The following is a 16,451-nucleotide window of genomic DNA, read 5'->3' on the forward strand; positions in this document are numbered from 1 at the left end:
TGGTCTTCACTTGTTTAAATAAATTCATTTATTTTTTTTAACTTTGCTTCTTATAACTTTCAGAAAGACTATTTTAGAGAAAAAAATACAACCTTAATAATGATTCTAGGATTTTTAAACGCAGATACCTTTTTACCTTTTAAATTCCTTCCTCTTCTTTAATGACAATTTAAATCAATGTTTAAGTATTTTTTTATTATTATTATAAAGAATAATAAATACATTTTAATTTAATTCTTCATTTTTGCTTCTGTTTTTTCGACGAAAAATATTTGTGAAATGGGCGACTTGTCCAGGGTGTACCCCGCCTTCCGCCCGATTGTAGCTGAGATAGGCGCCAGCGCCCCCCGCGACCCCGAAAGGGAATAAGCGGTAGAAAATGGATGGATGGACTTCTTCAAACTTATTATGAATAAAATTTTAAAAAAAAATATTCCGGCAAATCTAGAAAATCTGCAGAATCAAATTTAAATCTTATTTCAAAGTCTTTTGAATTCCTTTTAAAATTTTTGTTCTGGAAAATCTAGAAGAAATAATGATTTGTCTTTGTTAGAAATATAGCTTGGTCCAATTTGTTATATATTCTAACAAAGTGCAGATTGGATTTTAACCTATTTCAAACATGTCATCAAAATTCTAAAATTAATCTTAATCAGGAAAAATTACTAATGATGTTCCATAAATAATTTTTTTAATTTTTTCAGAAAGATTCAAATTAACTAGTTTTTCTCTTCATTTTTTTCAGTTGGATTTTGAATTTTAAAGAGTCGAAATTGAAGATAAACTATGTTTCAAAATTTTTTTTTATTTTTTTTCGTGTTTTCTCCTTTTTTAAATCGTTCAATTAAGTATTTTTTTCATCATTTATTCTCTACAAAAAACCTTCGGTAAAAGGAAAAAAAATGGAAGACGGAATGACAGACAGAAATACCCATTTTTTTTTATATATATATATATATATAGATTTATTTAAATTATTTAATTGAGCAAATTGGCTATTTCTGTCAATTTATTTAAGTGTGTATCAAACTGGTAGCCCTTCGCATTAATCAGTACCCAAGAAGTAGCTCTTGGTTTCAAAAAGGTTGCTGACCCCTGACATATATTAAAGAATATTTTAAAATGTGTTTTGTTTTTAACCTTTCACAGCTACCTAAAGGGTGACGTTTGAAAGTCTTTAAAGCCGGTCTTTAAAGCCCTTCCATCCATTTTCTACCGCTTATTCCCTTTCGGGGTCGCGGGGGGCGCTGGCGCCTATCTCAGCTACAATCAGGCGGAAGGCGGGGTACACCCTGGACAAGTCGCCACCTCATCGCAGGGCTAACACAGATAGACAGACAACATTCACACTCACATTCACACACTAGGGCCAATTTAGTGTTGCCAATCAACCTATCCCCAGGTGCATGTCTTTGGAAGTGGGAGGAAGCCGGAGTACCTGGAGGGAACCCACGCAGTCACGGGGAGAACATGCAAACTCCACACAGAAAGATCCCGAGCCCGGATTTGAACCCAGGACTGCAGGACCTTCGTATTGTGAGGCAGACGCACTAACCCCTCTTCCACCGTGAAGCCCGAGCTAACGTTACCCTAAAAGCTAATTAGCCTTCACCTCAAGCCAGAACTGCGAGCGAGCTGAGCTGCAGTTTAAGTTTCTAGAAGGTCAACGGGCTCATAGTGATATTTGTAGTAGTTGACTGGGAGGTGTTTATTATCATTTGGGGAGCTGCCTTATGCTCACCTGCTAAACACCGAAACATTGACTACCTGCGCTATGAATACGCACTGCTGATTGGCTGTTACCGCTATATATGTAACCAATCAGACGGTTGTGTGGGTGGGACAATGCTGGGTGCTGAGACAGAGGCAGAAGAAGCTTAGAAAGCTTAGAAACTCGTTCGGTACACCTCCGTACTGAACCGAAACCCTTGTTCCGAAACGGTTCAATACAAATACACGTACCGTTACACCCCTAATGGAATATGTACTGTACTTTGCAATCTACTAATAAAAGTTTCAATCAATCAATCAATCAATTCTGATTTTTTCTATGTGTGTATCCAATCCAATCCACTTCATTTATATAGCACATTTAAACAACAATGTTTCCAAAGTGCTGCACAGCCATGTTAAAACCAATATCTACCGGTGCAGGGGGGGGAAGGGGTGATCCTGGTCACGGGATTACGTGATACCGAAGTAGCTGACTAGCTCTCGTTTTGTCTCTTTTTGCCGCAGTGTGGAGCTGGACTTCAAACAGCAGGAGGACAAGCTGCAGCCGCTCATGAAGAGGCTCTGCCCGATGGACGACGCCCACTTTGCCGCCCTGCCGTACCCCCAGGAGGCCTTCACCTCCACCCCCAAGCGCAAGTCCAAAGCAGAGTCCAAGAAGCACGCCCGATGGAGACTTTGGTTCATGTGAAGGCGGACGAGCCTCATCTCTTGGTTTATTCGGAGTTCACTCGGGCGAGTGGATATTGTACACAATTCCCTGACATTAGAGACATTTGATAAGTCGAATCAGAGTTATTTTTGGAACTTCTTGTTGATCAACCTGGGATGTTCTTAGCGGCAGCCTCCTGGAGAGGTGGCCATGACTCCATCGACTGCCTGTCCTTTCACACAGCAAAGCACAACTGGCATTGTTCAGGATCTACTTTAATCCAACACCTAAAACTAGTCATATCTTCAGAGGACAAAAAAAAGAAGCTATGATCAATTTCTATAAATTGTCAACTTTCAACTGACTTTGAAAAGGGGGTGAAAAATGTGAAATAAAATAACACTTATTTTCTTAAAGGCATTTTCAATCTTGGGGGGACTTTGACTGACATTTGTTTTTCTATATAAATATATATCTGTATATAAAACAACCTTGGGGGGTGAAGTGCGATGTATTTACTAAAGCAGCAGTAAAGACGATAATGTGCAAGCGGAGGAAAAATGGGATTGACTTTGCTTTTTTTTCAAGCCAAAAATAAATAAATAAATAAACACGACCTTGCGCTCATACTTGCTACCGAAAATCTCCCGAAATTCAGATGGGGCTGTTTTCACGTCCGCTTTCCCACAATATAAACAGAGTGCCTGCCCAATGACGTTATAACTGTAGAATGATCGAGGGCGAGTTCTTGGTTTCTTCCGTCCATCCATTTCCCACCGCTTACTTCCCCTGGGGTCGCAGGAGCCGCCAGCGCCCATCTCGGCTACAATCGGCGGAAGGCAATTTACACCCCAATCAATTCGCCACCTCATCGCAGGGCCAACACAGATAGACAGACAACATTCACACTCACATTCATGTTAGGCAGTCTCATTAGCGTGGCAACAACACACAACAACAGCAGTCAAGTTTTCGTCTACCATAAAGCAGTTTGTCTGCCGTAAACAGCAATGTTGTCACACTCTTAAACAGGACAATACTGCCATCTACTGTGCATGCATATGTGACAATAACATCTACGGCTTTTAGAGCAGTGGTTAAAGTGTCACAGTGGCTTACACTTGCATGGCATCTCATAAGCTTGACAACACACTGTGTCCAATGTTTTCACAAAGATAAAATAAGTCATATTTTTGGTTCATTTAATAGTTCAAACAAATTTACATTATTGCAATCAGTTGATAAAATTGAGTTCTTGGTTTCTTATGTGGGTTTATTGTTAGACAGTCTCATTAACGTCCTCCCAGCGTGGCAACAACACACAACAACAGCAGTCAAGTTTTCGTCTACCATAAAGCAGTTTGTCTGCCGTAAACAGCAATGTTGTCACACTCTTAAACAGGACAATACTGCCATCTACTGTGCATGCATATGTGACAATAACATCTACGGCTTTTAGAGCAGTGGTTAAAGTGTCACAGTGGCTTACACTTGCATCGCATCTCATAAGCTTGACAACACACTGCGTCCAATGTTTTCACAAAGATAAAATAAGTCATATTTTTGGTTCGTTTAATAGTTCAAACAAATTTACATTATTGCAATCAGTTGATAAAATTGAGTTCTTGGGTTTCTTATGTGGGTTTATTGTTAGGCAGTCTCATTAACGTCCTCCCGGCGTGGCAACAACACACAACAACAGCAGTCACGTTTTCGTCTACCATAAAGCAGTTTGTCTGCCGTAAACAGCAATGTTGTCACACTCTTAAACAGGACAATACTGCCATCTACTGTGCATGGATATGTGACAATAACATCTACGGCTTTTAGAGCAGTGGTTAAAGTGTCACAGTGGCTTACACTTGCATCGCATTTCATAAGCTTGACAACACACAGTGTCCAATGTTTTCACAAAGATAAAATAAGTAATATTTTTGGTTTGTTTAATAGTTCAAACAAATTTACATTATTGCAATCAGTTGATAAAATTGAGTTCTTGGTTTCTTATGTGGGTTTATTGTTAGACAGTCTCATTAACGTCCTCCCGGCGCGGAAACAACACACAACAACAGCAGTCAAGTTTTCATCTACCATAAAGCAGTTTGTCTGCCGTAAACAGCAATGTTGTCACACTCCTAAACAGAACAATACTGCCATCTACTGTGCATGCATATGTGACAATAACATCTACGGCTTTTAGAGCAGTGGTTAAAGTGTCACAGTGGCTTACACTTGCATGGCATCTCATAAGCTTGACAACACACTGTGTCCAATGTTTTCACAAAGATAAAATAAGTCATATTTTTGGTTCGTTTAATAGTTCAAACAACATTTACATTATTGCAATCAGTTGATAAAATTGAGTTCTTGGTTTCTTATGTGGGTTTATTGTTAGGCAGTCTCATTAACGTCCTCCCAGCGCGGAAACAACACACAACAACAGCAGTCAAGTTTTCGTCTACCATAAAGCAGTTTGTCTGCCGTAAACAGCAATGTTGTCACACTCCTAAACAGGACAATACTGCCATCTACTGTGCATGCATATGTGACAATAACATCTACGGCTTTTAGAGCAGTGGTTGAAGTGTCACAGTGGCTTACACTTGCATCGCATCTCATAAGCTTGACAACACATTGTGTCCAATGTTTTCACAAAGATAAAATAAGTCATATTTTTGGTTCGTTTAATAGTTCAAACAAATTAACATTATTGCAATCAGTTGATAAAATTGAGTTCTTGGTTTCTTATGTGGGTTTATTGTTAGACAGTCTCATTAACGTCCTCCCAGCGCGGCAACAACACACAACAACAGCAGTCAAGTTTTCATCTACCATAAAGCAGTTTGTCTGCCGTAAACAGCAATGTTGTCACACTCCTAAACAGAACAATACTGCCATCTACTGTGCATGCATATGTGACAATAAGATCTACGGCTTTTAGAGCAGTGGTTGAAGTGTCACAGTGGCTTACACTTGCATCGCATCTCATAAGCTTGACAACACACTGTGTCCAATGTTTTCACAAAGATAAAATAAGTCATATTTTTGGTTCGTTTAATAGTTCAAACAAATTTACATTATTGCAATCAGTTGATAAAATTGAGTTCTTGGTTTCTTATGTGGGTTTATTGTTAGACAGTCTCATTAACGTCCTCCCAGCGCGGCAACAACACACAACAACAGCAGTCAAGTTTTCATCTACCATAAAGCAGTTTGTCTGCCGTAAACAGCAATGTTGTCACACTCCTAAACAGAACAATACTGCCATCTACTGTGCATGCATATGTGACAATAACATCTACGGCTTTTAGAGCAGTGGTTGAAGTGTCACAGTGGCTTACACTTGCATCGCATCTCATAAGCTTGACAACACACTGTGTCCAATGTTTTCACAAAGATAAAATAAGTCATATTTTTGGTTCGTTTAATAGTTCAAACAAATTTACATTATTGCAATCAGTTGATAAAATTGAGTTCTTGGTTTCTTATGTGGGTTTATTGTTAGACAGTCTCATTAACGTCCTCCCGGCGCGGAAACAACACACAACAACAGCAGTCAAGTTTTCGTCTACCATAAAGCAGTTTGTCTGCCGTAAACAGCAATGTTGTCACACTCTTAAACAGGACAATACTGCCATCTACTGTGCATGCATATGTGACAATAACATCTACGGCTTTTAGAGCAGTGGTTAAAGTGTCACAGTGGCTTACATTTGCATGGCATCTCATAAGCTTGACAACACACCGTGTCCAATGTTTTCACAAAGATAAAATAAGTCATATTTTTGGTTCGTTTAATAGTTCAAACAAATTTACATTATTGCAATCAGTTGATAAAATTGAGTTCTTGGTTTCTAATGTGGGTTTATTGTTAGACAGTCTCATTAACGTCCTCCCGGCGCGGAAACAACACACAACAACAGCAGTCACGTTTCCGTCTACCATAAAGCAGTTTGTCTGCCGTAAACAGCAATGTTGTCACACTCTTAAACAGGACAATACTGCCATCTACTGTGCATGCATATGTGACAATAACATCTACGGCTTTTAGAGCAGTTGTTAAAGTGTCACAGTGGCTTAGACTTGCATCGCATCTCATAAGCTTGACAACACACTGTGTCCAATGTTTTCACAAAGATAAAATAAGTCATATTTTTGGTTCGTTTAATAGTTCAAACAAATTTACATGATTGCAATCAGTTGACAAAATTGAGTTCTTGGTTTCTTATGTGGGTTCATTGTTAGACAGTCTCATTAACGTCCTCCCAGCGCGGCAACAACACACAACAACAGCAGTCAAGTTTTTGTCTACCATAAAGCAGTTTGTCTGCCGTAAACAGCAATGTTGTCACACTCTTAAACAGGACAATACTGCCATCTACTGTGCATGCATATGTGACAATAACAGCTACGGCTTTTAGAGCAGTGGTTAAAGTGTCACAGTGGCTTACACTTGCATGGCATCTCATAAGCTTGACAACACACTGTGTCCAATGTTTTCACAAAGATAAAATAAGTCATATTTTTGGTTCGTTTAATAGTTCAAACAAATTTACATTATTGCAATCAGTTGATAAAATTGAGTTCTTGGTTTCTTATGTGGGTTTATTGTTAGACAGTCTCATTAACGTCCTCCCGGCGCGGAAACAACACACAACAACAGCAGTCACGTTTCCGTCTACCATAAAGCAGTTTGTCTGCCGTAAACAGCAATGTTGTCACACTCTTAAACAGGACAACACTGCCATCTACTGTGCATGCATATGTGACAATAAAAGCTAGGGCTTTTAGAGCAGTGGTTCTCAACCCTGTGAACATTTTTTTTAATTCAAGTACCCTCTAATCCAGGGGTAGGGAACCTATGGCTCTAGAGCCAGATGACTGCATCTGGCTCTAAGATAAATCTTAGCTGACATTGCTTAACACGATAAGTAATGGATAATTCCGCAGGTAATCACAGTGTTAAAAATAAGGTTCAAATTATAAAACATTCTCATGCATTTTAATCCAACCATCCATGTTCAATATGTCGCATTAATAGTAAGAAGTGTTATATTTATTATTGGTTAGCTTTAGAATAACAATGTTATTAAAAAGAATAAGAGACTTATTACACTCTAAAATGTTGGTCTTACTTAAGAATGCACGCATTTAGTTGTATTCAGTCTAAAAAAAAATGATACAGCTCTCACGGAAATACATTTTGAAATATTTTACTCTCAGCCATAAAGTTTCCCAACCAGAGCGAAGCATTTTTGGTTGAAAAAAAAAAATGATAAAGAAGTAAAATACAGCACTATGTCATCAGTTTCTGATGTATTAAATTGTATAACAGTGCAAAAATATTGCTCATTTGTAGTGGTCTTTCTTGAACTATTTACAAAAAAAAGATATAAAAATAACAAAAAACTTGTTGAAAAAAAAACAAGTGATTCAATTATAAATAAAGATGTCTACACATACTGCGATGAGGTGGCGACTTGTCCAGGGTGTACCCCGCCTTCCGCCCGATTGAAGCTGAGATAGGCACCAGCGCACCCCGCCACCCCAAAGGGAATAAACGGTAGAAAATGGATGGATGGACAGCTGTAAATATACTCCTCCCCTCTTAACCACGCCCCTAACCCCGCCCCCCGAAATCGGAGGTCTCGAGGTTGGCAAGTATGCTTGCGCTTAAATATCCTTTTGTTTTGTTCCAACCTCAAGAAGAGGACATACTTGCTGAAGGGTGACGGAAAATATGTGATTGTACTGCAATGCAGAACTGAATGTGTTTACTTGTGATCACTTTTTTTTTTGCAGCAGGATGTTTTTTGAAGCTTTTCGAGAAAACGACAAAATGATTTCTTTGCTAACCTTTTTAAAAAAAAAGAAACAGCAGGCGATCAAGCACCATCTATTGGACTAAAGGTATCCATCTTCACGCGGGGCTGAGAGATTATATACACATATAGCCAAGATATTTGCAATTGCTTTGGATCAGGGGTCCCCAAACTTTTTGACTTGGGGGGCCACATTGGGTTAAAAAAAGTTAGACGAAGGCCGGGCTGTAAAATATAGATCAGGTCAGGATATAAAACAGGGGCTATTTCATCCCTACAAGCCTGTTTCGCAGGTTTCCCTGCTCTTCAGGGGATTTCATAATAACATAGGCTCCAGCACCCGCCGCGACCTCGAAGGGGATAAGCGGTAGAAAATAGATGCTGGTATAATAAAATCCTCTGATGAGCAGGGAAACCTGCGAAACGGGATTTTATAATACGTTATATAATAAAATCCCCTGAAAAGCAGGGAAAACAGAAAAACAGGCTTGTAGGGATGAAATAGGCTCAGTGTTTTTTTTTTACCTAACGTATATTCCACTCTAAACCACAGTAACCTTGACTATATGTATAAAAAAAAATATATATATATATATATATCTCCATCCATCCATTTTCTACCGCTTATACCCTTTTTGGGGTCGTGGGGGGCGCTGGCGCCTATCTCAGCTACAATCGGGCGGAAGGCGGGATTCACCCTGGACAAGTAGCCACAGGGTGTACCCCGCCTTCCGCCCGATTGTAGCTGAGATAGGCGCCAGCGACCCCAAAAAGGGAATAAGCGGTAGAAAATGGATGGATGAATGTATATGTGTGTGTATATATATATATATATATATATATATATATATATATATATATATATATATATATATATATATATACATATAGTCAAGGTTACTATGGTTTAGAGCGGAATATACGTTCGGTAAAAAAAAACCACTGAGCCTATTTCATCCCTACAAGCCTGTTTTTCTGGTTTCCCTGCTTTTCAGGGGATTTTATTATATAACGTATTATAAAATCCCGTTTCGCAGGATTTCCCTGCTCATCAGAGGATTTTATTATACAAGCATCTATTTTCTACCGCTTATCCCTTTCGAGGACGCGGCGGGTGCTGGAGCCTATGTTATTATAAAAAAAGACAATGGATGGATGTATATGTGTATATATATATATATATATATATATATATATATATATATATATATATATATATATATATATATATATATATATCGAAAGGGAAAAGTGGTAGAAAATAGCTGCATATATAATAAAATCCTCTGATTAGCAGGGAAACCTACGAAACAGGGGGTTTCAATAATAAAATATATAATAAAATCCCCTGAAAAGCAGGGAAACCTGCAAAACAGGCTTGTAGGGATGAAATAGTCTCAGTGTTTTTTTTTTGACCTAACTTATATTCCACTCTAAACCACAGTAACCTTGAGTATATATATATATATATATATATATATATATATATATATATATATATATATATTATTATTATTATTTTTTTTTTTGATCGCAATGATGTCACATTATCAATGGGAAAATGCATTTTTAAACAATATGATTTGCCTGGGAGACACCGAGAGTAACAAGCAGTATAAAATAGATTAGAAAGGACAGATTTAAAAAAAAATTAAAATACAAAAATAAAATTTAAATTAAAATATTTTAACTTGGGACTTCCTGCTGGCCGTAGTTTGGGGACCCCTGCTTTAGAAACACTTCTAATCATTGATGCTAATCATTATTCATATTCACTTCATGTCATATTATGCTCCTTCCAGTGCTGTTGTTTTTAGGTCAGAGTTTGTATCCAGTCGGAATTCAGCAAGATTATGTCGCCATGCTGTACCAAATCTGCCCTTCAGTATCAACAATGTCCGTGCAGATCACAAGTTGTTGCCTATCTAGGTAGCCTGATGTTAACGAGACTGTGATTGGATACTCACTTCTCATTCCAAAGTGAGTATCCAATTTACTAGAGCAGAAAGTGGCACCCGGCCAGCGGAGAAATCAGCGGTAGTCACTTTTTTAACCCACAAAAAAGGAGAAGAAAACATGGATTAGTACATGGACAATACATATTCCGTACAATTGACCACTAAATGGTAACACCCCAATAAGTTTTTCAACTTGTTTAATTCGGGGTCCACGTTAATCAATTCATAGGTAAGCAAGGTCTTCTCTGCTGGGCAAACATAACCAGAAATCATGATCATAATTAAAGCTAAAAGTACTTTTTAATTGACTTTCGCTTAATATCTAAAATTATTCATATTCATTTCATATTATGCTCCTTCCAGTGCTGTTGTTTTTAGGTCAGAGTTTGTATTCAGTCGGAATTCAGCAAGATTATGTCGCCATGCTGTACCAAATCTGCCCTTCAGTATCAACAATGTTCGTGCAGATCACGAGTTGTTGCCTATCTAGGTAGCCTGATGTTAACGAGACTGCGATTGGATACTCACTTGTCATTCCAAAGTGAGTATCCAATTTACGAGAGCAGAAAGTGGCACTGGAGCCATACCCGGCCAGCGGAGAAATCAGCGGTTGTCATTTTTTTTACCCACAAAAAGGGAGAACAAAACATGGATTAGTACATGGACAGTACATATTCCGTACAATTGACCACTAAATGGTAACACCCCAATAAGTTTTTCAACTTGTTTAAGTCGGGGTCCACGTTAATCAATTCATGGGTAAGCAAGGTCTTCTCTGCTGGGCAAACATAACCAGAAATCATGATCATAATTAAATCCAAAAGTCATTTTTAATTGACTTTCCCTAAATATCTAAAATTATTCATATTCACTTCCTGTCATGTTATGCTCCTTCCAGTGCTGTTGTTTTTAGGTCAGTTTGTATCCAGTCGGAATTCAGCAAGATTATGTAGCCATTCTGTACCAAATATGCCCTTCAGAATCAACAATGTCCGTGCATTGTGAGTGAACGGGCACATACAGTTGATAGATAATTGCGCTAGCCAATCAGATCACAAGTTGTTGCCTATCTAGGTAGCCTGATGTTAACGAGACTGTGATTGGATACTCACTTCTCATTCCAAAGTGAGTATCCAATTTACGAGAGCAGAAAGTGGCACTGGAGCCGTACCCGGACAGCGGAGAAATCAGCGGTACTCACTTTTTTAACCCACAAAAAAGGAGAACAAAACATGGATTAGTACATGGACAGTACATATTCCATACAATTGATCACTAAATGGTAACACCCCAATAAGTTTTTCAACTTGTTTAAGTCGGGGTCCACGTTAATCAATTCATAGGTAAGCAAGGTCTTCTCTGCTGGGCAAACATAACCAGAAATCATGATCATAATTAAAGCTAAAAGTATTTTTTAATTGACTTTCCCTTAATATTTAAAATTATTCATATTCATGTCATTTATGCTCCTTCCAGTGCTGTTGTTTTTAGGTCAGAGTTTGTATTCAGTCGGAATTCAGCAAGATTATGTCGCCATGCTGTACCAAATCTGCCCTTCAGAATCAACAATGTCCGTGCAGATCACAAGTTGTTGCCTATCTAGGTAGCCTGATGTTAACGAGACTGTGATTGGATACTCACTTCTCAATCCAAAGTGAGTATCCCATTTACTAGAGCAGAAAATGGCACTGGAGCCATACCCGGACAGCGGAGAAATCAGCGGTAGTCACTTTTTTAACCCACAAAAAAGGAGAAGAAAACATGGATTAGTACATGGACAGTACATATTCCATACAATTGATCACTAAATGGTAACACCCGAATAAGTTTTTCAACTTGGTTAATTCGGGGTCCACGTTAATCAATTCATAGGTAAGCAAGGTCTTCTCTGCTGGGCAAACATAACCAGAAATCATGATCATAATTGAAGCTAAAAGTACTTTTTAATTGACTTTCCCTTAATATCTAAAATTATTCATATTCATGTCATATTATGCTCCTTCCAGTGCTGTTGTTTTTAGGTCAGAGTTTGTATCCAATCGACATTCAGCAAGATTATGTCGCCATGCTGTACCAAATCTGCCCTTCAGAATCAACAGTGTCCGTGCAGATCACAAGTTGTTGCCTATCTAGGTAGCCTGATGTTAACGAGACTGTGATTGGATACTCACTTCTCATTCCAAAGTGAGTATCCCATTTACTAGAGCAGAAAATGGCACTGGAGCCATACCCGGACAGCGGAGAAATCAGCGGTAGTCACTTTTTTAACCCACAAAAAAGGAGAAGAAAACATGGATTAGTACATGGACAGTACATATTCCATACAATTGATCACTAAATGGTAACACCCCAATAAGTTTTTCAACTTGTTTAAGTCGGGGTCCACGTTAATCAATTCATAGGTAAGCAAGGTCTTCTCTGCTGGGCAAACATAACCAGAAATCATGATCATAATTAAAGCTAAAAGTAATTTTTAATTGACTTTCCCTTAATATCTAAAAGTATTCATATTCACTTTATGTCATATTATGCTCCTTCCAGTGCTGTTGTTTTTAGGTCAGAGTTTGTATCCAGTCGGAATTCAGCAAGATTATGTCGCCATGCTGTACCAAATCTGCCCTTCAGTATCAACAATGTTCGTGCAGATCACAAGTTGTTGCCTATCTAGGTAGCCTGATGTTAACGAGACTGTGATTGGATACTCACTTCTCAATCCAAAGTGAGTATCCAATTTACTAGAGCAGAAAGTGGCACCCGGCCAGCGGAGAAATCAGCGGTACTCACTTTTTTAACCCACAAAAAAGGAGAACAAAACATGGATTTGTACATGGACAGTACATATTGCGTACAATTGACCACTAAATGGTAACACCAGAATAAGTTTTTCAACTTGTTTAAGTCGGGGTCCACGTTAATCAAATTCATAGGTAAGCAAGGTCTTCTCTGCTGGGTAAACATAACCAGAAATCATGATCATAATTAAAGCTAAAAGTAATTTTTAATTGACTTTCCCTTAATATCTAAAAGTATTCATATTCACTTTATGTCATATTATGCTCCTTCCAGTGCTGTTGTTTTTAGGTCAGTTTGTATCCAATCGGAATTCAGCAAGATTATGTAGCCATGCTGTACCAAATATGCCCTTCAGAATCAACAATGTCCGTGCAGATCACAAGTTGTTGCCTATCTAGGTAGCCTGATGTTAACGAGACTGCGATTGGATACTCACTTCTCATTCCAAAGTGAGTATCCAATTTACTAGAGCAGAAAGTGGCACCCGGCCAGCGGAGAAATCAGCGGTAGTCATTTTTTTAACCCACAAAAAAGGAGAACAAACCATTGATTAGGTGGTAGATATATAATTGCAAGGACATTTAAAGAGAAACTACATCTTGTGAAATGGGGCAATAAAATTTTCACGCAAATCCACCGACAACAAGCGGCACCACTAGCTTATACGGCGTCGAATGGGTGCTGGAAATTGTGAGTTTGAATAGTTTTTTCTCTTTATATTTTCACGTTTAATTAGTGTTTTGCCATTTTAATTTTGACAGTCCCACATGAGATTTGTTTTAATCGCTGATTGCGCCTGAAGTGACCCTGTTTTGAACACTGTTGATGTGTTTCAATGCTCAGTGAACTTGTTTCTGTATAGTATTTTTCAGGCAATGGTCAAGTGGGGACATAAATGATGGTATTTGGAGAGGTAATCATTGAAGTGGGACATCACCGAAGGCCTAAGTTTGATACGCACGGCCCGCCACTGCTGATATGTAAAAACAGAAAAATATATCGACTAAGTTAAATGTTTCTGCAGAGGTGATTCACTTCTCCCCCCCAAAAGAAAACACTTTAAAACTGAATTTCCAGCAACATAATGTAAGTCATTGGTAGCAACAGGTGACACACGTCCACACCTGTATGTCCCCCCCCCGCCTTTTTTTTTTGTTAGGTAAGCATACAACATTAGCATTAAGAGAGTGCACTTGCTGTTTATCTGTACCTTAAAGAAGTGCAATTGATTTACTATGTGCAATACTGTGTATTTTATACTGTTTCTAAAAAAGTAATAAAGGATTTAATATGCAAAACACGATGAATAAATAAATAAATAAATAAAAGCAGACACCTACAGAGATCTTGACACAAGAGTATCATTTGCATGATGGTTAATTAGTAGAATTAGATGTATTTTTTTTTCAAATGACATTCAGTTCTGTGTGCAAAATAGGGATGGGTACAAAAATCGGTTAATGGCGTGAAATTAAATGCATCTTTAAGCTGTTCAAAGGTGCATTCAAACCAAGTGCAATCTTTCTGCCTCAACCCATCCATCCATCTTCTTCTGCTTATCCGAGGTCGGGTCACGGGGGCAGCAGCCTAAGCAGGGAAGCCCAGACTTCCCTCTCCCCAGCCAATTCGTCCAGCTCTTCCCGGGGGATCCCGAGGCGTTCCCAGGCCAGCCGGGAGACATAGTCTTCCCACCATGAATTGATTAACGTGGACCCCGACTTAAACAAGTTGAAAAACTTATTCGGGTGTTACCATTTAGTGGTCAATTGTACGGAATATGTACTGAACTGTGCAATCTACTAATAAAAGTATCAATCAATCAATCAATCAAACGTGTCCTGGGTCTTCCCCGTGGCCTCCTACCGGTTGGACGTGCCCTAAACACCTCCCTAGGGAGGCGTTCAGGTGGCATCCTGACCAGATGCCCGAACCACCTCATCTGGCTCCTCTCCATGTGGAGGAGCAGCGGCTTTACTTTGAGTTCCTCCCGGATGGCAGAGCTTCTCACCCTATCTCTAAGGGAGAGACTCATTTGGGCCGCTTGTACCCGTGATCTTATCCTTTCGGTCATGACCCAAAGCTCATGACCATAGGTGAGGATGGGAACGTAGATCGACCGGTAAATTGAGAGCTTTGCCTTCCGGCTCAGCTCCTTCTTCACCACAACGGATCGGTACAACGTCCGCATTACTGAAGACGCCGCCTGTCGATCTCACGATCCACTCTTCCCTCACTCGTGAACAAGACTCCTAGGTACTTGAACTCCTCCACTTGGGGCAGGGTCTCCTCCCCAACCCGGAGATGGCATTCCACCCTTTTCCGGGCGAGAACCATGGACTCGGACTTGGAGGTGCTGATTCTCATTCCGGCCGCTTCACACTCGGCTGCGAACCGATCCAGCGAGAGCTGAAGATCCCGGTCAGATGAAGCCAACAGGACCACATTGTCTGCAAAAAGCAGAGACCTAATCCTGTGGTCACCAAACCGGAACCCCTCAACGCCTTGACTGCGCCTAGAAATTCTGTCCATAAAAGTTATGAACAGAATGGGTGACAAAGGACAGCCTTGGCGGAGTCCAACCCTCACTGGAAACGAGTCCGACTTACTGCCGGCAATGCGGACCAAGCTCTGACACTGATCATACAGGGATCGGACCGCCACAATCAGACAGTCCGATACCCCATACTCTCTGAGCACTCCCCACAGGACTTCCCGAGGGACACGGTCCAATGCCTTCTCCAAGTCCACAAAGCACATGTAGACTGGTTGGGCAAACTCCCATGCACCCTCAAGAACCCTGCCGAGAGTATAGAGCTGGTCCACAGTTCCACGACCAGGACGAAAAACCACATTGTTCCTCCTGAATCCGAGGTTGGACTATCCGGCGTAGCCTCCTCTCCAGTACACCTGAATAAACCTTACCGGGAAGGCTGAGGAGTGTGATCCCACCATAGTTGGAACACACCCTCCGGTCCCTTAATGGCTCAACCGCGTTTGCAAAATAAAAAATGTGAGATTGTATTTGCCGGCTCAACAGGAAATTGGCAACCGTTTTTTATTATTTGCGTCTATTGGTTTCAGAAGGATGCACAACCCTGCAGCCTGGTCCAAACTGCACCTTTAGGAGAAAAAGGAGGTGCGGTTATTGGCTGCAACCAGGAGAATGTCTCCTATGGTCGCGTCATTCTGCGCGATTAGTACTGAAAAGGGGAGGTTTGAATATTCAGAGTCACCACAAAAAATATTCCTAAATAACAATAATTAAAGGTGCTGTTTGACATATTTACACAAATGCCTAGACCAGGGGTCACCAAGGCCCAGGTAGCCCGTAAGGACCAGATGCGTCGCCCGCTGGCCTGTTCTAAAAATAGCTCAAATAGCAGCACTTACCAGTGAGCCGCCTCTATTTTTTTTAATTTTACTTATTTACTAGCAATCTGGTTTGCTTTGGTCAACATTTTTCATTCTAAGAGAGACAAAATTCAAATAGAATTG

General features: G+C 39.7%; 2 protein-coding genes across 3 annotated transcripts in view; one reads left to right on the forward strand and one right to left on the reverse strand.

The window, feature by feature from the left end:
• LOC133557237 (inhibitory synaptic factor 2A) overlaps positions 1-3,218 on the forward strand; it is a 112,115-nt gene extending 108,897 nt beyond the window's left edge. Inside the window, exon 4 of the mRNA XM_061907552.1 lies at positions 2,239-3,218. Coding sequence (XP_061763536.1) covers positions 2,239-2,422 — 184 coding nt within the window. The 3' untranslated portion in view covers positions 2,423-3,218. The remainder of the gene's footprint in view (positions 1-2,238) is intronic.
• The window catches only part of dock1 (dedicator of cytokinesis 1), a 537,727-nt gene that overhangs the window by 307,103 nt on the left and 214,173 nt on the right, over positions 1-16,451 (reverse strand). The window lies entirely within an intron of this gene.

Source organism: Nerophis ophidion, linkage group LG08 (assembly GCF_033978795.1).
Source record: "Nerophis ophidion isolate RoL-2023_Sa linkage group LG08, RoL_Noph_v1.0, whole genome shotgun sequence".
Classification (NCBI taxonomy): Eukaryota; Metazoa; Chordata; class Actinopteri; order Syngnathiformes; family Syngnathidae; genus Nerophis; species Nerophis ophidion.